Genomic DNA, 20708 nt, shown 5'->3' on the forward strand with positions numbered 1-20708 from the left:
ATCAGCCCTGTGAAGGCTTAATGACTCACTAAATAGCCTATAACAACAAAGCCATTTAGAAAAACGGATGAATAAATCTTTTTTGATGAAAATGAAGAAACCCTATTGCTGGTGACTGAGAAAGCAGTTGAGGCTTTTTAGCTGGGTAAAAGAAAAAGAAAAGTTTCTTTCACACGCTTCAGTCCAGCCCAGAATGGGGGTCCTTCTAGTCTTAAGTTAGATGAAGTAGAGATCAGAGCAGAGATCAGCAGGAGACAGACTTTGGTTAAAAGAAGAAACCCGAAGGCAGCAAGGGCTGTAATTTCATTTATTCCACTACATCGCGGGTCTGCCGGTGCATTTATGGCTCTGCGTCTTATCAATATTTCACTTGTGCCACTCAAAAACGTCCGTACAGCCTCCATCTGGCAAACATCTGGCTCATCTGCTGGCGCTCTCGCTTCTCTCACCCCGCATTTTATCGTCTTTCGCAGTAAACACCTACAGTCCATATGCAGCCCGCTTTTCGCAGCACATGTTTGGCTCTGCTCGGAGCTAGAATCCAATCCTGTGTTTCACAGTCTGACCGTAAACGAGCAGCAGAGAGAAGCGCATCCAAGACACGAGTAAGAAACCGGTCATTCAAACTACATTTACAGGCAGGCAGGGGTGCACGCTGTTTCAGAGGGCACCCTCTCTCTGCTTAGAGTACATTTTTTGCCAAAAAGAAATATGTCAAGATTAAATCGTGAATGGTTTCACCAACAGCTGTTGATCGATCATGGGCTGTGAATAAAAGCCAAAACTGAGAGAGATAAAGGTGCCGCAACAAATCCTCTCCCCGACCCAGGTGTCTGAGGAATGTTTTGACACCCCACCCTCCCTAATCCCTATTCCATGCAATATCTTTCTAGTTTATTTATTGCAAACTTTCCAGATCATTTGAGAAGCACCCTATAATAAATAGCCTGTATTGATCTTTTATGGCTGGAAGCTTTGGGCAGAATTCAGACAGCCGTTCCAGCGAGCGGCATGTGAACTCCAGCATAGTTTTACACCCAGCATTTAAAGTGCAGCATTGTCTCGAGGGTGGCTCTTCTCTGTCGTTGTAGCTGCCCTGATGACTGAAGCACATTTTCTTATTGTCACATTGTTTGGCTCACATAATGTCACACAGTGCTGTCGGACTGTGATTTACAGCCCAAGTGTTGTGTCACTGTAACACTGTGGTTTGTTGCAGAAATTTCAACTGAGTTTCTTGCAGGAAAAAGTTTAGCAAGAAAGCCGTGTGAGCAGCTTCTTACAACATCTAAATGTAAAAATTTATCACCGTGTGCCAGATTTATGTTCAACTGGATTATTGAAGTGAAAAAGAACATTTCTTGATTGATTATTGAAGAGAAATCAAGACATTTTCTGGACTACATACACCCATGGGACACTTCATTAGTTACACCTTGCTAGTACTGTCTTGGACCCCTTTTTGCCTTAAGTTTTCATGGCAAAGCTTCAACAAGGTGCTGGAAAGATTCCTCAGAGGTTCTGCTCCTAACTCACATGACAGCGTCACACGGTGGCTGCAGATTTGTCAGCTGCACATCCATAATGAGAATCTCCTTTTCCACCACATCCCACAGGTGCTCTATTGGGGATTTGGTGACTGTGGAGGCCATTTGAGGACAGTGAACTCATTGTTGTGTTCAGCAAACTGGTTTGAGATGATATGAGCTTTGTTACGTGGCACCTTATCCTGCTGGATGCAGCCATCAGAAGTAATAGTTGTGCTTCCACTCCAATAAAGAGGAGATGATGTATGCAGTGTTTAAACTTTCAAATTTCAAGAGAAACTTATTCTTGCATAAAGTCTTACAGTTTATATCCAAGAACAGTTTCACTTGGATAAAGTAGCTCCAGTTTATTCTAAATGCTGTTTAAAAAGCTTTAAAAAAGAGTGGAATCTAACATCCCGAGTGAACTTGTTGTTTTGATTCCCCTGCACTTAAGCACTGAAGAAGTGAAGTGAAAGCAAATCAGTCACTGGAGACTAATTTTACCACGCTTGCTGATGCTTGAAGTAAACTCTGGCCCCTCTTCAGACATGATCCGGATGTATCTGGAAACAAATACTCAAGCCCGAGTAGGGTCACTGTCACTTTCACAAACTTTCTCCTCTTTTCTTTCACAAAGGAATTAGTTAGAAACTCTTTTTAATCCTGACTAATCTTAGCTGTTACTCTGGGGTCGTGTTTGATTGACAGCCTCTGACACTTACAGGGGCACAGCTATAGTTTACAGCTTTGTAAAGACACAGGACAAAGCAGTCTATCCCACTGTGCTTCTGGCTGAGGACATGATACTGTGGAGCCGGCTGACCCCTGGTAGTCATAATATCAGCAAGCGAGTCTGAAACTAAGGCGCGGGGAGGCCATGCTGAGACTGCCAAAGCGCTCAGCTGGTGCTCGAGGGGGGAAAAAACTGGGAGAGAAAACAAGGCTTTGGTTTCACATTTGACCAGACTATAATTAGAGAGAGAAAAAGATTAGAATATGGCCGACGGTGCCACAAGACACCCACACACCCCGCTATCATGCATACACACACATCCACTCATTTGTGGCCCTTGCAAGCCCAGTGGGCTGGCCACTAATCCTGCAGCACATTTACAATCTGTAACGACAACCTGATACCCCCGGCAGGCCACGGCGAGCACACACGTCCCTTTATGCTGCTCATGTACGTGTCAGTAGCAACAGCTGCATCTAAAACCCTCCTTGTCTGTCTCACCTGGCCGCAGATCAGCTGATTGGTTTTCCCATTCCCTCGGTGAGGAGCAGAGACAGGCATAATATGTGATCTGTGGCCAGTGAGGGCCTGTGAAAAGTCAGGATAGAAAACCCCCTACGGTGCTCTGGCGAGTTCACCCATATCGGATCATCAGCCTGCCGCATGCTCCAGCACGGTCTCTGGCCCCATCTCCCCTGACGGTCCTCGCTGTGTCAATGAACAGAGGTGGAGTATTGAAGACATCCGCAGTATGTCAGTGATACTGAACCGCGGGCCATTAGCAGCTATAGAGACACATCCAGCCGGCTGTCCAAGCCTAATCTGTCTCCGCTAAAAGCCTCAGAAATGCAACCTTATACGGCGCCTATGGGAATATATGTTTCCAATAGCTCTCCTCAGGAATGAATACCTGGCATATGTCGCTATTATACTTTTTCCCCACTTCTTGTGTCCACTCGGTGTACAGTAAACACAAGGGGCTGTTTCAAGGCGAGGCTTGAGAACAGGCCTCGTTTTCTCAGACTCACAGATTCCACAAGGGGCTCCTACATCATGCTGTCATATTGGAGCTAATGAAAATCGTATTCTACGCAGGGATCCTCTTAGCGCTGCAAAAGGCACATGCTAACCAGGGGGATTAGTCCTGTAATGCTAGGGGACTTTAATTTCAGCTCCAGCATAAGTCATTGCTGCTGAGTACTAACATTGATATATGGCTTAGGAGTGACTAGCATGTGTCAGGAGAGCTTTCTGCTCAGGCGGGTGCCTTGCGGACGAACTCAGTTGAATCTCACAAGATGCTGGGGATGATTAAGGCTGACATGATGAGATCATGTAAACAAAACCAGAGCCTGCGTGCATCTTTTTGACGGTCCAGCCTGAGCACTTTTTCTTCAGCTGTGGCCTTGTTGAGTTGCCCAACTTTTCACCACTTGTCATCAGGTATTGCTGTATTCACAACTCTTTAGGGAAACGCATCATCAGTGAACATGATGGGTAGAGACTCCCCAAACAAATCAATAAATAACTTCCTGCACACTTAAACAGCTGCTCCTGGTGTACCCTTTAGCAAAGCACTGCTTCAGGGGATCTGAATGTTAAATGTGAAGAACAGCACAAACCAGGCAGCTGCAGAGAGCATGCATGCTCAGTGTATCTTCATTAGGCAAATACATGATTTGAAAGGTCAAGACCAGTAGTCACACTTTGTATCATGTTGCCAGGGGAATCATCTCTTCATGTAAATGTGCAGAACAATCATTACAGCCAATAATAAACCAAGTATGGTGGCATTATTGCTGCAACATAAAACCTGCCCTCACTCTTGATTATAAAGACAAATATTCCAAAAAGTCTTGCTTTTTTTTCAGTCATGTATGCCAAATGTGGTTCAGGATTTGACACTAAAATATTCCTCAGATAACATTTGCACAGTTGGCTTTTTTTCTTTATTATGGAATCAGGGACTTAACCTTGAAGATTTGGGCCTGGTAAAAATCCCAGTGGGGTTTATAAATATTGTTGCAGGTGAAAAAATAAAACTGACGCTTTACCTGCCTGAATAAAGGCTCCCACATTAAACCACAGACAGCAGTTACAGTAATGTCACCAACTGATTAGTAACATCCTATTATGAAGAAACGAGATGTTTTCACTATAGTCATCTTGGTGTTTTGAAACATGTCAAGGGAGTGTTGGATCTGATTGTGAAACTGCATACTTACTGAGTAATGACTTTTCAACCACAAGTCGATAGCCAGTGTGCATATCGTGGACAGTCCTTCTTTCTCGCTCTTAGAATGACCAAAATGTACAGAATGGACTTTATTCATGACCCAAAATGAGTGACTGAGCCCATTAACTCATCAGGAAAGTGTTGAGAGGTTGAGGCTGAGGGTCTTTTTCCCATGGATTTCTATAGGACAGGAAGCCTTATTTCCCCCCACCACCACCCACCAGCTGTATTGCCCCAAGGTGCCCATTAACAAGAATGCAGGTTTCAAAGCCCTTCCGTACTGGCTTCGCTTTTCAGACCCTGCAGCTATGTCTGTCTTTTAACACTCATGGCGGTTATGTTTCTTCTGTTCCTTCCAGATTCTACCGGGGTGACTACCACATCGACGTCTGCATCAATGACTACCTTGACATCTACTGTCCGCACTACATCGGCCCAGTTGCTGATGATCGAGCAGAGCGCTACGTCCTCTACATGGTGAACTACGACGGCTACAGCTCATGCGACCACAACTCCAAGGGCTTCAAGCGTTGGGAGTGCAACAGGCCTCTGTCGCCAAACGGACCGCTCAAGTTCTCAGAGAAATTCCAGCTCTTTACGCCCTTCTCCTTAGGCTTTGAGTTTCGCCCTGGCAGAGAGTATTATTATATCTGTGAGTATCTGCCTTTTGGATATTGCTAGCATTGCAGTTAGAATTAAATGCTTGATCCGATTTCTTTTTTTTTTCTCATTTTTTATGCATCAAATTAGTCCACATTATAGAAATTCAAAGCTCTTAATTTCAGTAATTTTCTACAAACCAAGAAGTTATTATTTTGGTATTGCTGCTAACTCAGTGGTACAGGTATACTATGTGCACACGTCACCACAATAAGAAGCTCCAAGTATGAAACACATCTGTAGACCAGTATGAAAGTTATCTTGGAATTTCGCAAAAAAGACATCAGTGTTCAAATATTGTTTTGCAAGTCCTTGGAACCAGGGCCAAACCAAAACACAAGCCAGAGGGAACAAAGTATCTCTACTGTTGAGGTCTCGCTCGAGGTGCCGTTTGTTGCTGACTGGCTGAGCTCAGTTTTCTCCTCCTCGTGAGAAGACTCGGGGAAAACAAGCAGCTGGGAAGTCATGTTTTCATAAGTGAAGTCAGTGCCCTGCAGGGCCAGAAGACATGGACTAAATGAGACACAGAGCGCTCGATGGTAGATTTGAGGTATTTAGCTGACACTTGTGGTCGGGAAAGACCCTCACTGGTACTGACATTAATAAGGAGTGGAAGAGTAAGCGGAAAGACTGCTTTGGCATCACAACAAAGATAATAAGATAATAGAGAATATGTAGAAAGCTTATTTCCCATACTTCCCCCACAGTGCTAGTGCAGCTTGGCAGCCTTGCCTCCAGACTGAGGTCACTGATTTAACCCGTCAAACAATAATTTCCACTTTTATTGTAAGAAAATATTTCGGAAACTTTAACGACACAGCCAGATCAAAGGTGACACCAGAGATTTTCGAAGGTACTAACTTTGAACATTCCTTTCCTTCCATGGATGTTTCCCCGTGCTAGCATCTGGGATCTTAATATCATCAAGACTGCCGTCCTGCGAGTTCTACCGGATCTCATTCTGTATTTTCATTGCAGTATTTTGTATTGTGATATATTACCCGTCACTGGATGTTTCTGTTGGATCTCTGTGTCAATTGGCTAGTCTGTTTGACTCCATTCTCTTTATTGTTTAGGGAGATTGCGTTGTATTTATAGTGCTGCCAAAGAATTGTTGATGTTGTTGCAGTTCCTCAGATGTGGATAAGAAAAGTTATAGATTGCTTAATTCTGCTGCATTTGTTGAGTTGGCACTGAACTGACAGAAGCCAAGGTTTTCTGCAGATTGATGATGATTGATCATCGAAAGAGAGAGAAGAAAGGCAGAGAGACAGTCCATATGCCCGAAACTGCACAAAGCCATATGGACTTTATCTTGCTGACTCAGATTCATGACTCATCAATCAGATACTTGTTTCTTTTCTTTTTCCTCTGAGAACACAGGGTCTGACCACAGGATTAAATGACAAATGACAGACACCTCCAGGAGAATACCAATGCCCTACAGGCAGAACATCTCATGTGTCTGTAGTCAGGGAAAATGCTGGTTGCAGAGGTACTTCTGCAACATGGAAACATGTAAATCTCAGACCGTGTATAATGAATTGCAGCTGTATGTTTATTTTGTGTCCATCTCTTTAAATATTTCATTATTTGAAATCTGGTGGGTGGATGGATGGACTGTCAAGTTTAGTGATGATGAATGGCAAGTCTCAGATGATGTGGAAAGAATCAATGTCAGGAGATATTTGCGTGTGAGTACACAGAAGCATTAGGCAAGCGACAAGATTTTTGGTACTGGAAGTTCTCTGGTTGTGTTTAATAGTCCACCTTGATTCCCATCAGATTTGAGCAGGCTTTAGCTTGGCGATGCATAGAGCTAAGGAAAAAAATACAGGCCATCACTTGACAATGATTTAGCTTTTCATCATTTTAACTTATATGTACGGTATTCATATATATTAACCAGTGTGACTGAAAGGGAAGCCTTGTCCTGGAAGACCCTTGGCTGTGCTGGAAGCTTCAAAATACCATTGCCTCCAAAGTGAGCTTTTAACTTCCACAGCATGTCTTTTATTTCCACAGCATGTCTTTTATCCTGTCTTCCTCCCTTCCGCCCCTCCCTGAGCCTGGTTCTGCCGGAGGTTTCTTCCTGTTAAAAGGGAGTTTTTCCTTCCCACTGTCGCCAAAGTGCTTGCTCATAAGGGGTCATATGATTGTTGGGTTTTTCTCTGTATCTATGAAGCGCCTTGAGGCGACTTTTGTTGTGATTTGGCGCTATATAAATAAAATTGAATTGAAAATTGAATTGAATTAACTCTTTCCATTAACTCTTTATGTTTTTCTAATAATCATTCTCTTTTTTTGGAGCAGTTGTGGCTCAGGTGGTAGAGCGGGTCACCTACAGGTTGAAAGGTCGGTGGATTAATCCCTGACACTTCCAGTCTATGTTTTGCAGGATCCTTGGGCGAGATACTGAGCCTTGAGTGCATCAACCAGAGTGTGCGTGTGAATGTTAGACAGGGCACCTTAGCATAAAGGAAGCACTGGATGAATGTGTGCAAGTGGGTAAATGTGAATTGTTGCTCTTATTTTGGTCTCCACCAAGCATGGTTACTTACCTCTCCCTTTAGCATCTAAATGCTTAGAGACCAGTAATATTTCCTGTTGAGTGCTGGGGAAGTAGGGTGCAGTCTGTTTAATAAAGTGCTTTTCTCTGTAACTAAATGTTTGTGCAACTATTGATGGACAAAAGTATTTTTGTGTTTGTATTTACCACAAAAAAAAAAAGAAAAATATTAGCAGAAAGGAGATTTAAGTTTCTATACAGTGTAATGGTTAACATTAGCTTGACTTTAACCAGCACACCAACAAAACTTTAAGCACGGTAAACAAATATCTTTTTTTTGGTATGTCTACAGACATGTACATTTGACGTTTTTAAGCGATCGTTTGTGTTTGTTAAGTTTCAAATGAGCCGTGAAATCCTGAAATTTATACCAATGACAAAAAAAAATATTTCTGTTTATACAAGAAACCCATATTTTTCCAGATGGATCCGGGTTTTCTTCTCCAGATTCCGAAATCCTGGCTGCGTTACATTAAACACTGTTTTATCAGCTGCTGATATCAGTGTCATATTGCATGTTGACATTATCCTGCACCGGCAAAGCCTAACAATAGTTGATAGTTAATACCGGTGTTATACATGTGGTTTGAGAAGCTGTTGTGTGGGCATGTAAATGACATATTGAGAGGAGTGTTCATGCTTGCTCGTCTCAGTGAAGACAGATACTCCTTTGTCCTCCTCTGCAGTGATTGTCACTCGCCTTAGGCTTGGCAAAGGGGGGGGGGGTGCATGTCAAATGGATGACACCTGCAGCTGCATGTGGACCAACCCTTCAGGCAGACAGACAGACAGACTCTTAGGGGAAAGCCATCCTGGTGTGAGATCAGTACTATGGCTAGTCCTAGAAGGTCAAAGGTCACCAGTATGATGACGAGGTTTTTGCTGCAAGCTTCTCCTGGCCTCAGAGGGCGGCATGTTTTTCTAATAGAGCCACAGTGGAGCAAGGGAAGCCTGATCCTAATCTCAGGGGATAGAAATCCAATTTTCAGAGGAGACAGTTGAGAGTCTGGCTCTCCCCGCGTGAGAGAGATGACTGTCTCCCTGTAAAGCCCTCCTGCTTCAAACGCCCGAGTCCCGCTCCGTACAGCCAGCGCAGATCTACATTGATAATGACGTGAACCTCGGCAGCACAGGACCCCAACAGTTCTCCTTTAGCTCCTCGCTGCTAACGCAAAAACAAAGGGCTGTGTTCCCCAAGATAAACCACAAGAAAAACATCTCTTCCCAGAGTATTTATTTCAGGATTTGTTTAATTTACCTCAGAGTCACACTGAAGCCCAGCCTTACACGCCATCCCAGTCTGTTTAGAGATATGGAATATGTGCTGCAGGTTTGGACTATGCGATTGCATTGATTCAGTCCACACAGTACATGACTGAATGTGCAAAGCGTGTCTAAGCGCGTGACCGGGAGGTTTACCGTTGTCTCGTCGTCAGATGACCTGACTATAGCTGGGGTCTAGAGTTGCAGGCAGAGCTGGAGTTACAGTCATGGGGAAGCACGGCTGTGTTGCTTGAGGAAAGAAAACCCAGACTGTGACCTCAGTGGTAGACACAAGAGAAAGGAGCAGAGACGGTCGGGTAATTGCATGTGTGTGGTGGAATCTGTGAAGCGATGGTGGCAAGGCAGGAGAGGAGGAGGGTGAGAGAATGCGATGAGAGAGTAACATTGTGACCTAATGCCAGGGAGTAAGAAATACAAGAAAAGAAAAGATTCTTAAACAGTTTTGCAACTGTACATTAGAAAAAAAAGAGATCAAAGGAATAACAAGTTATCTAAAGGACACAAAAAAAAACCAATGCATAACAGGATCTACTGATATATGACACCACAGAGTGCATTTTGAGGCATACACCATGGTCACCTGCCAAAGGTAAATAAGAGCAGCTTTGTTTATCCCTCCGGAGGCTATTCTTTTTTTTCCCTTCCACTTCCTTTTTGTGTATGCCCACTGCTGATTGTCTGACTGATCTGGCTGGTGCTCACATGGAAAGTAGGAAACTTTCACTTTCAACTGAATAGTTTTAATAGCAAAGAGTAGCAATGAGGTTTACAAATTTTAAATTGATGAGAAATTATTTCCAAGCCTGTCTCAACCCAGGGTGTCAGTTACTGTAGTTCTATCACATACCTCTGCTGTCACAGAGGGTTTTCTTTGGCTGTGCATTAAGGCACAGCCTGCAGCAATACTGGATGCTGAGAGATAACAGTCCTCCTCTAAAAGCTACAAAGTCCACAAGGTTGAAGGATGACAGTGGAGTAAATCACAAGTGTGTCAGTAAGGAAACCACTTGTAAACTTTGTGTTTTGCATTTTTCACCTTTTTTGCTTTTGTTCACGGGTAGGTTTAGGTACTAAATCCCATTTTTTAGGTTCAGTGAGCGCCTGTGTAGGCTTGTCTGAAGCAGGAATTATACTTTCCGCGTCTGCGAGTCCGTTAGGTTCTGCTCGGGATCCAGTGATGTAAATTTTGTCATCTGACAGTACCCATGCCTGACTGTTTTTTCATCCACACAACCACACAATCGGAGGTCAAGGAGATATAACAGGAATGATTACTCGGGTCTTCAGCTGTCCATGTCCATGAAGTATAATCTGGGCTAAGGCTTCACTAACGGACCAGTTCTGTTGTTTAGCTTAAGTTTCATGAACATTGTGTATTCCACACTTGGTTGGTTAGATATTTCTGTAGCTTGCTTCCCGCTGCTTTCTCAAATTGGTCTCAAAGAGGTGCCGAAAATCTTCTTGGGATTTGCTTCGGTTAATAGCAGATTGCGACGGTTGCCTGTGGTTTGTATTGAAGACGCCAACTCGGCTGCAAAAACTCGCAAACCAACAAACCAACTATTCAGTAAGTGGTAGTCAAACTGTAAAACATGTGATACAAACCAGAAGCGGAGACTGTTTGGCTTCACAGTAAAAGGCACGCCTCTTAAAATGTGTTTGTTTAAGAAGGCACAGTTTTTACTTTGCCACACACTGTTTGCAACTGATTACATAGCGACAAGTGGGAGCTTCCTGTAATCACTTGCCAATATTTTCCACTAGTGACTGGAGGTTGAGAGTGGGTCACTGAGCAGTCTCTAGGTCTGTGTCACTAAGGCCCAACTATTGCCTAAGCCTGTTGCATCACAATCACCAGAGAACACCTTATACTTACCTTTGACATAACAGAATCTTTTTAAAAAAGGGGCATGGGTGGGAGGATGGGCTGAAATTTACAGGTTTTTGATGAAAGTTATAAAAACTGCTTGTTTGTCACAGGATGACTGCAGTGTCTGCAGATCAAGTGGGTTTAAATTGTGTTTCAGTACTTTAATAAGTCATTGGCAGTACAGTATACGTATAACTTTTAGGTTTTCATTTCAACTTTTTTCAAATGTTTTGTAAAAAAAAAGAAGTAATAATTTAATGGAAAAATAATCAAGAAGTTATTTTAAAGGCTAAAATGATTCTTATCTTAGTTGCAGCTCGAATCCGATAAGATTAAAAGAATGTCTCGGATGGAAAGTTGGGACAATTGTTTTTGTCTGTGTCCTTCCAGACGTTCCGTGCAAGTATGCAGAAATAAACTTTTTATAGCCATTGAGCAAAGTTAGAGTGAGATAACAAAAGCCAAGGAAAGCTAGACATAAGGAGCATGAGCGACATAAAGAGTCAGTCTGGCCAGTCGAGTTCAGTTCACTCAAGTTCTGTTCCAGCCACCGTTGGGCTGTGAGGTAAGTTACTCAATACCCGCGGACACAGACAGAAGCAGCGTGATTGACAAGGTTTCTGTCATTCATTTCCTCCCTCTGCTGCTTCACTTCCAATATTTCTCTCATGGTAAAGTTTAAAGATGATTTTTATCTCCTCTCACAGCCGCGCAGCATCTGATAAAATGCCTTTTTGAAATATGACGCCCCAGGTCATCTGCAACTGGAAATACCGACATGGTTTACTTTTATCAGGAATTTACCGCTGGGCTAGAATCTATCACATGGAGGGTCTGCGTGACGGGGTAGCCAAGTGTCCCTGGACAAATTGTGGAGACCTCTTTGCACAGATGTACATACAGGAACCACAACATACATACATGCGCACATGCATGCTTATCAAGTCATCTAGGGCGTGTGTGTGTTTGAACGGTCAGATCAAGAGCAGTTTCAGACACTTGACAGGCAGCAGGAAATGGCAGAGGTCGCTGTATGTGAGGCGAAGCTAGAGAAAGAGAGGAAAAAATATTGTGGGACTAAGATAAGAAGGCAAGAAAAAGAAAAGCAAAATATATTATTGAGAAAAGTGCAAACCATTCGTCACAGCTGGTGACACCCTCAGCGCTCTATTAGCTGCTCGGACCCCGTTACTACTTGAAAACTAATTAGTTTTGTTAGCTCGGGAAAACAATCACAGCAAACATGCCCAACCCCAGAAACACACGCAGGCACACACACAAATTCTAATCTTTGCCTTTCACAATCAGGAACCAAAGGAAATGAGATTTCGAAGGTGAGCATAACAGCGTGCCACACATCTGCAGAAATGACTGCCCCTGGCCAAATTAGACTTGGAAATACGAGGGTGACATTGACATAAAATATAGAGCAGAAATGCTTTTACATCAGGATGAGAGGGAAGTTCAGACACCGAGATAAAGCTCTTCAGACCGAATTTAAAGGGAGATAAGAGTGGAATACCTCTGATGGAGAAACAATCGACCTTGTCAGATTGTTCGTTTCTACTGCTCCGCTGATGTTTATGAATGAAGGTAGATTTAGAGAGCTAAGAGGCCGCAAAGTGAATGCGAATAGATAACGTCGAGTGGATTTGGAACAGAAAAGCAATCTTGTAATGTAGCTATGCAATTTTTTTTTTACCTTTCTGCTGTCTAGAGAGCTCTCTGTGCCTCCACTGGTCATGGCTGTGGAGCATGTCATAGAAATGGTCTGGCTTTTTTAGGTAATACATCAGGAATACTGCAAACACCACGGTTACCTGTTAATAATTTTCCCTACAATAGGGTTCATTATCAGATAATTAGGCAGTTTGAGCAACTTCATCTGGGACTTGGGTGATTCGGAGTTATTGAAGAATGCAAATGCAGAAGGTCCGACTACAAATAAAGTATTTCGCTGATATGACTAGGCTGAAAATATCAAAGCTTCAAAACTGGTAAAACGTCCTTTTTTTAAAGCCAAACTCCTTGAATATCAAACACAAACAGCAATACAAGAAGTATCCAGTTTTTTTTAAAGGGTGATCACAGTTATGACCAGACATTCGATGTCAGCTAAATACAGTTCGATACTAAGAGCAAAGTAAACAGTTTCCATCACATCACACATCCATCGTTACCCATCTCAGTGGTTTAAAGAACTCCAGTCCCTATAATTTTGCAATAGGATGGTTAGATTTGGTTCCACAGATTCAGGTAACAAAGAACTCTTTTCCTGCAGTGCAGTTGCTTTGTTGGTGCAGAACCTTTCTAACTTTGAGAACCCATTATTGTGCAGCATTACAAGCTTAAGTTGTATGTCTTTGTGTGCTGCATCTGCCAATCCTGGTAGTCCTTTCCGTTGCCACTAATGTCAGTAGGTCTAAATTTGGACCCAGCAGTTTTTGCGTTGCAATGCTGGTGCTGGATTTGCAAGAGGGATACAAGAGGTATGATTGCTTCTAAAAGCGCCCATTTACCATCGTTGGATCCCTTTTAGAATCATTATTAAAAATATGCATGTCATACTTGGCCAGTTTCCACAAAGGCTTTAGCTAAAGACACCACCAAAACATTTTAAAGCATGCTATAATCAAGCTGGAGTTGTCTACTGTTAAATGCAATTACTTAATTTGGATGTGTGGCCTGATATAGGTGTCTGTCTGTGTAGCACATTGGTTATACAGAAACAATAATTATGGGGATTGTAACCATTATAGAGGCTAGGGAGACGACAGCGACAAAACTGCACATAGGTCATGTGCAGATTGGTTGCTAAACAGAAAGGGGAATGCACAAAGATAAACCATCAAAGACATGGATGAGAAGCACAAACAATGGCTGGAGATTTTTTATTTTTCATGCTTGGTTTCACAGCACTACAAAGCTCTTTGTGTTTTGACTTTTATCTTCTATGCTGCAGGTGGCGAGTTAAAGGACTCAACAACAGCGCAAACGTGAACAAGTATAGCCCACATTGCCAGTTGTTTCAAATAGTTTTGACTCTGCCCCCAACTTCCAGACACATGTCTGTAAACTGCAAAGCTCTCTTTAGCACCGGCACATCTGAGTGGCTGGTGTTTGGGTTGCGTGTTAGAATGAAGCCTGATAGGGTGCAGCGCTGATACTCGTGCTCTCAAAGCTGTTTTATTGCAAAGTATAAAGGTATCTTTTGTCAAATTAAGAAGTTCAAGTGTGGTAATAATAGTGACATTTTAACTGACATTTTAATTCAGAATGACATTTCCCCTGATCACGCAGCAGTAGATTAGATCAAAGAAGGTATTTCGATATCTGAAACTGAAGCTGGCATGTTTGAAGTGCCTTTGTTTCTTAACTCCGTGTGATGTGTCCACAGCCTCCATCTCTGACGACAGAGGAAGAAGGAGCTGCCTTCGACTCAAAGTCTTCGTCAGGCCTCAGAGTGAGTCCCAGATTGTTGTGTCTGCTCTGCCTGGTTTTCCATTCTTTATGTGTGCCAGCGTGTGATCGGACTGCGCGCGTGTGACGTTCAACTCGTCTAATCTACACATCTCCTCTCTCCTCTTTGTTTCTCTTAGACAATTGTGTGAAAAACTCTGGGACCGTGGAAGAAGGAGTCAATTTTGATGATAATAGTCACAACTCCCTAGAACCTGGAGGTTGGTGGGAATATACTGTACAGTTCATGATGTTTGTCAGTGTGTGATGGTGACGGAATCATGTGGGATAGATAAAGATTATTCTGAACACGTGGTGATGGACAGATTAACCATCGAGTCAGAGGTTTGGATGACGTTAGTCAATAAAATGATCGACAAAAATTTAGTTGATTGACTGGCATTCAGGTAATCGTGATATACCGAGACTTGGATTTGCATCGCTATTTCCCAGTGTGTCACTTAAATACAAAGCTGGAGGATGAAGAAGGTTAGCTATGATTAGCAGAAAAAAATGGCGGCTCCTTTTAATTCAGTTAAATGTAGGTGTCGTGTCTTGACTAGGTGTCGTGACTTCCTGGAGTCTTTGGTGGCTGCAGTATCAGGTGACATAGACATGAAAGAAAAAAACTTGGACATAGGGCAAATGGATAGATTTTTTTAGATGGAGCTTTGAATAGAGTTAAGGTATTAGGTGCAAGGCGTAACTCTAAAAAATTGCACCCATAACAAGGAACTAGCAAAATCTGATGTTTTTAGCCATCTTCTATGACAGGACATTGTTTTAGCACCCAGCATTTCGAATAAGGCAATAAAAAGCTTAGTTAGCTGTGTGTTAGCAGGCTAGTTAGTTAAGGCATTTGTAAATATAGCAACATTACTCACTGCATACAGGTTAAATATTGTCAAAATTTGCTTTAAGCTTAATTTAATCTTTTAGTGCCGCTTGTCTTATGCCTGGGATCCACTTTTGTCACATGCAAGGCTCGTTGTTTTGTTCATTAGTTTAGAAAAGCTCAGTTCTTTGTTCTTCAACGTGTTTCTAGTGCATCCCACCAAACTGCAGCTTTTAGGCATTTATCAGTTGACTTTTGATAGCAGTTAGACATGACAAGGAGGCCTCTAAGCTAAAAAAAAAAAGGCAGTCGAAAACCATGACTCTTTCCTTCTCTGTTGCTGGTGGGACTTTCTTGGGCTCCATCTCTATATAAAACATTTGTAAAGCTCTTTCTGAATCATTTGTTGCCTTTTAAGATATTTCTGTCACAAAAGGGAAAACAGTGGTTGGAGACCATGGCCAAAATTATTGCCACCATTAGCAATGAACTCGCAATCTCATTGACTGTAAAAGACAGACTCAATCTGCTACCAATTTGTGGTTGAATTGGGTCAAGTTACAGGCAATCTGTTGGAGATTAAAATTAGCAATAATCGCAATTTGTATTAACCAGAAAACTATATTCAGTCCAACCAGAACCTCATAGATATGAAACAGAAATTCAGAAAATTCTTCATAAATAGAAACGTAACTTCTGCAGGACAGCAATTTAACCACACACGGCTGGTCTGCTAACGATTCATTAGTGGGTCAAATACACCTTCCAACCAGTCGCTGCAGGCCCCCCTCCCTGAGTCTGGTTCTACTGGAGGGCTCTTCCTGTTAAAAGGGAGTTTTTCCTTCCCACTGTCACCAAGCACTTGCTTAAAGGTGCTTGATTGTTGATGTTTTATGTGCTATTGTAGGGTCTCTGCCTTACAATATAAAGTGCTTTGAGGTGGCTGGGCCATATATAAATGAAACTGTATTAACCTCCTAGGACCTGGCGTCCACATATGTGGACATCCCATTTTGGGTTATTTAGACCAAAATACTCAATTTTGCTCTACAAGGAAGGTCTACCTGATATCCACTTACGAAATTTTATTGAAATTTTAAACGAATATCCTCATATGTGGCTCTCATTTTTCTTAGAAACAAAAATCAGGTAAAAAAAAAATCTGGTAATTCTTTGTTTTTACATTCATTGGTTCCCAATATGCCCAAATATCAAAGAGAAATGAAAAATGCATGCCGTGGAAGAGTGCAGGTCTTAGGAGGTTAAAATACACAATCAAAATTTTGCATGAGGGAGCCTTCTACTCAAAATCATCACACAATTTCAGCTTTCCCTGTTAAGTGTGCATTTTCATCTGTTTGCTCTTAGATGGTGTCAGTCACGAGTCACCAGAGCCAGCAAGAAGGGATGTGAACTCCGCTGGACGGTGCCAGACTTCAGTTCTCCTGCTCAGCTCCACCCTCATACTCCTGGCTGTCATCTTGTCTTTATAGCAGCGAGATGTAGAAATCAGGGATGGACTGTCCTAACTGGAGCACAGGCCGCTCTACCCTGCAACCTCTCCCCTCAAGGAGCACTTTTAAAAGAAAAAATGAAATAAATAAAAAAAATTAAAACAAATCACTGACAATCTCTCATTACAAAGAGAGAGGAAGGGACTTCGGTGCTGAAGCCTTTGATGTTTTTTGACTTTGTAAAATGCCAACTAGTTTGATTTTTGACTTTCTGGCGAGTGCCGATGGTCGTGGCGCCCCAAGGTGAAAGCGTCTTTTACCTATTCGCCTCTCTACCATTTAAAGTATGCAGATATTACACCTTTTTTTTTGCATTTAAAACAAGCACAGAAACATGCTTTTAAACATATAAACACACAGGACACAATGTCTACACAATCAGTACACTTTTTAACGCGAATGGCAAAGAAGCACAGCAGGACCCCTCTGAAGTTTACAGATGAACTCTGTTTTTTGTTTTGTTTTTTACATTACATAACCTCCAACATGTAACATGATTAAATCTCACTTCAACGTGGAAGAAGATCCTGGAGCGGCACATCGGCAAAAAGGAAAACAAAGAAAGATGCTATTTGTTGGAGACTGTTGGTACAGGCGTGGAGGTACGGGGCGGGCCTTTGATGGATTAACCTCTCTCTCAGGTTAAAAGGGATGCATTGTCTCAGACTGTGGAGGACCCTTTATGAGAGATTTAAAAAAAGGAAAAAGTTAAAGAAGCACTCATCTTTTAGTGTTTGGATAGGAGGCAATTTTAATGGTTGATTAATGTATGTGTTTGTTTTATTTTTTAATAATTCACATAACTCAATTGTAGCAGCCAACACGGGTGTACAGTAAAATATTTGAATGGCGCGTAGACAACGATACGGTCTTTTGCCTGGCGAAATGTATTTTCCTATTTATTGTGAAGTCCTTGTGCTTTTTTCTGTTCTGGTTCAGTCTGTAAGTACAGTAGAAAGGCAATAAAAAACAAACACCCTTACCCGTTAAGTTAGTTTATATTACCCACAGTTAATTTGATACCATTAAACAAAAAAAAAAAACAACCACACAGTTTTACGTATCTGTTTGGACTGCTCGCTGATGATGGTTTTTAATTGTTTTTAACAAAGTCCGGGAAGAAGAGGGGAAAAAAAGTCTGATGTGCTATCAGGGTGTAGAAATCGTAGAATATTTGTGTTTGAAATGTCATTAAATGAATGTCACAAATGTAGTTTTACTGTTACACTATTGTTTTTGTGAATCACTGTCATAACACAAACTATTGTAAATAGAAGGCAAAGTTCCTACAAAGTTCAGGGATGTGTCCATGCCTAACATGAGGTCCATTTTTTCTTTGTTTCTAAATCAGGGAGAATTCTCTTCCCTAAAATAAAGTAGAAATTTTATGTGGCGAAAAAAGTTTCAGTGAGATGGTGGGCGAATTGCAAAGCAGGTGGAAGAAGTGTGCGTAGGATGGTCGGGACTGTGATTCATTTACCCTCTTTGATGTCGTGTAAAGTGGCATCTGTACAGAAAATACACCGGGGGCACCCTCGTACCAGTTATTTCTGGAATGAAAAAATCGACCACCAGGGGAGATGGAATAAACACGAGGTGGTGTCCTGTTCTCTTGGGGCAAACTGAAACTGACCTGAGAGAAGGGGGGAAAGAGACGAAGAGGGCGAGATGTGAAGAACTGTAGTGCCCCTGCTGAGATCAATAATGCTCTTCTATTTTCTCCTCATGTGGCAGGAACATGTGGTAAACAGATCCTACTGTCACATTCACTCAGCGCCAAATAACACAGCCTTGCTAATGTCACTGCTAAAGAACAACACCTGTACTGCCTGCTTGCTGGAAGCACGGGAGTGTTAGGGCCACTTTGGGTTAAAATAAACCAAGTTAGGGAAAGAAACTGAAGCTTTGGTAAGAAAAGATAGTAATTACATAGCATATTTTTTAGGTTCAAAGATGCAAATAAAAGAGATGCAAATATTTTATTTGACTGGCTCCTGTGCTAAATATACATCTAGATCAGGGGTGGGCCCCTGGCCCATTCTGGCCCGTGGCAAAGGAAACTAAATGGAAGGTTAAGTGTATTTTTACATGTTTTACAGCTTTTTCTATTGATAAAGACCCCCCCCCCCTCTCCCACATACACACACACACTCACACTATAACATACAAAAATAGACAAAATATAAATGACAGAAAAGTTCCTGTTTTCCACAAACTACTTTAAAATTTTCATTTTTTGTCCAGTCCACAGTAAAAGAAAAAAAAAGACATTTTCTATTAATTAACAAAAACCTTTTCAATAATTGTACACATATAATGTAGTTTCACTGGTCCCCCCCACTTGAGTTGCCCTGGCTTAGAGATAGACTGCCCAGATTTATCTTGAATATAATGGAACTCAACTATGTTATCCTCAAAAGGCGCCAAAAATATACATCTAAAAAACTTGGCAGAAATTCTTTGCAAACCTTCTTTTGAGCAGCAACTATTTTTTTCAAATTACAACAGCCAGTTAAAGAATGCATGCAGTTAGCTAACATCAGATTCATCTGAGGCAGGTATGCCATGTCACGAGCACGTAATAAGACGTCACTTGCTTGCTAGGTGGTGTTTGTAGAAAGAAAATACTTCTTGCATAAAGTTTTTATTAAATAACCAGAAAGAGATACCTCTGGAGGTTTTCAAACATATACTTTTGGGACTTTTGTTTTAGTTCTGTTATAAATATGTGTATCACTAATATGTTGAAAAAGTTGGGCGACTGGGGTAATGATTTCAGTCTACAAGCATAAGTAGTGTAAGTAGTTAAATCTGGCCCTAACACTCCATTATAGTGCAGGACACCTGTGGCATAGAAGAAAAACAACAGTGTGTAACTTGTTGCATAGTTTATAAGTTGCTCCCTTAAATACCGAAGACAAGACCAAAAAAAATTAATAGCTTTGAGTTTTCAATTTGATCCTCTGTTCCTGGCAGATACAAGGACCACTCTTTCAGAATGGCTGGTAAACTGAAGCTGATGTTTAAAACTGGTGGAGTGTCCCTTTAAATTATAACTTATTTAATTTATAATTACTTCTGTGCACGGCTTCTGTGCTAAGACAACCATATTAGGGTTATCCACCCTCTATGATATCATACAGAACCAAAAGAGGAAAAACTCATCTGAAACAGTGTTTAGAGCAATCTGAAGCCTGAGCTTTGGCCTCACGTGGATTACTTGTACATACTTATGTCATTATTTGAATCTTTAGCCATGCTTAACGTGAGCACCCAACATTGTAATAGTTTATATGCATGACAGAAATGAAGAAAAAGCATATTAGGTCTTATTAAAAACTAAGCTAAGAACTTGAGACAGACAAGAATAGAGTATAAAAGCATTATTTTCAGGAGATTCAGGAAATTAATAGTTTGAGGTGAAAGGTTATTAATATAGCGGCACAACAAGTACGCTGCGCGTCTGAATTAGTTAACAGATTTCTTTTCTGTCATTTTCTTCAAGAGCTTAGTAAGATTTAAATAACATTTTCCTCCTTGGTCACAGCTTGGCCACTCGCCTCTCCATGAACATCAGTCCTGTTTTTTAAGCCTGGCCACCATTAAAAGTCCACTATCATTGAAATTATCGCCTCCTACCACACCATGTTGAGAAACCCCTCGAAACAATCTGTTTGTTTTGTGGATACTGTGTATCCAACAGTTAGCGTGTTATAACACACAGTGTTAGATACTCCCTTTTTCTCGTCCCACACCTCTTTTAAAGGGCGATTTACCTGACATATTAACGTTCTTTGGGAAGAAAAATGTTTGATACAAAAAAATGCAAACTTTCATTTTATATGTCTTTTATATGAAGCAAGAAAAACAAACAAGAATCATCATTGCACCCACTATCTGTAAAATATGTTTGTGCAAATGTGGCACATATTGAACATGCAGTACGGTTACAATCATGACTCAAATGGCCTGACAAGAGTACAAATGGATGTCCAAGAGCTCGAAAAATTTGTGTTTCC

At 41.5% G+C, this 20708-nt stretch overlaps 1 protein-coding gene across 2 annotated transcripts in view; it reads left to right on the forward strand.

Moving 5' to 3' along the window:
- LOC113026046 (ephrin-A5b-like) overlaps window positions 1–18671 on the forward strand; it is an 84429-nt gene extending 65758 nt beyond the window's left edge. Inside the window, exons 2-5 of one of the 2 annotated variants that reach the window (XM_026174449.1) lie at window positions 4858–5150; window positions 14279–14344; window positions 14481–14561; window positions 16544–18671. In XM_026174449.1, coding sequence (XP_026030234.1) covers window positions 4858–5150; window positions 14279–14344; window positions 14481–14561; window positions 16544–16668 — 565 coding nt within the window. In that variant the 3' untranslated portion in view covers window positions 16669–18671. The remainder of the gene's footprint in view (window positions 1–4857; window positions 5151–14278; window positions 14345–14480; window positions 14562–16543) is intronic. The other variant, XM_026174450.1, reaches the window with a different exon arrangement.
- The last annotated feature ends 2037 nt before the right edge of the window (window positions 18672–20708 follow it).

Source organism: Astatotilapia calliptera, chromosome 7 (genome assembly GCF_900246225.1).
Source record: "Astatotilapia calliptera chromosome 7, fAstCal1.2, whole genome shotgun sequence".
Classification (NCBI taxonomy): Eukaryota; Metazoa; Chordata; class Actinopteri; order Cichliformes; family Cichlidae; genus Astatotilapia; species Astatotilapia calliptera.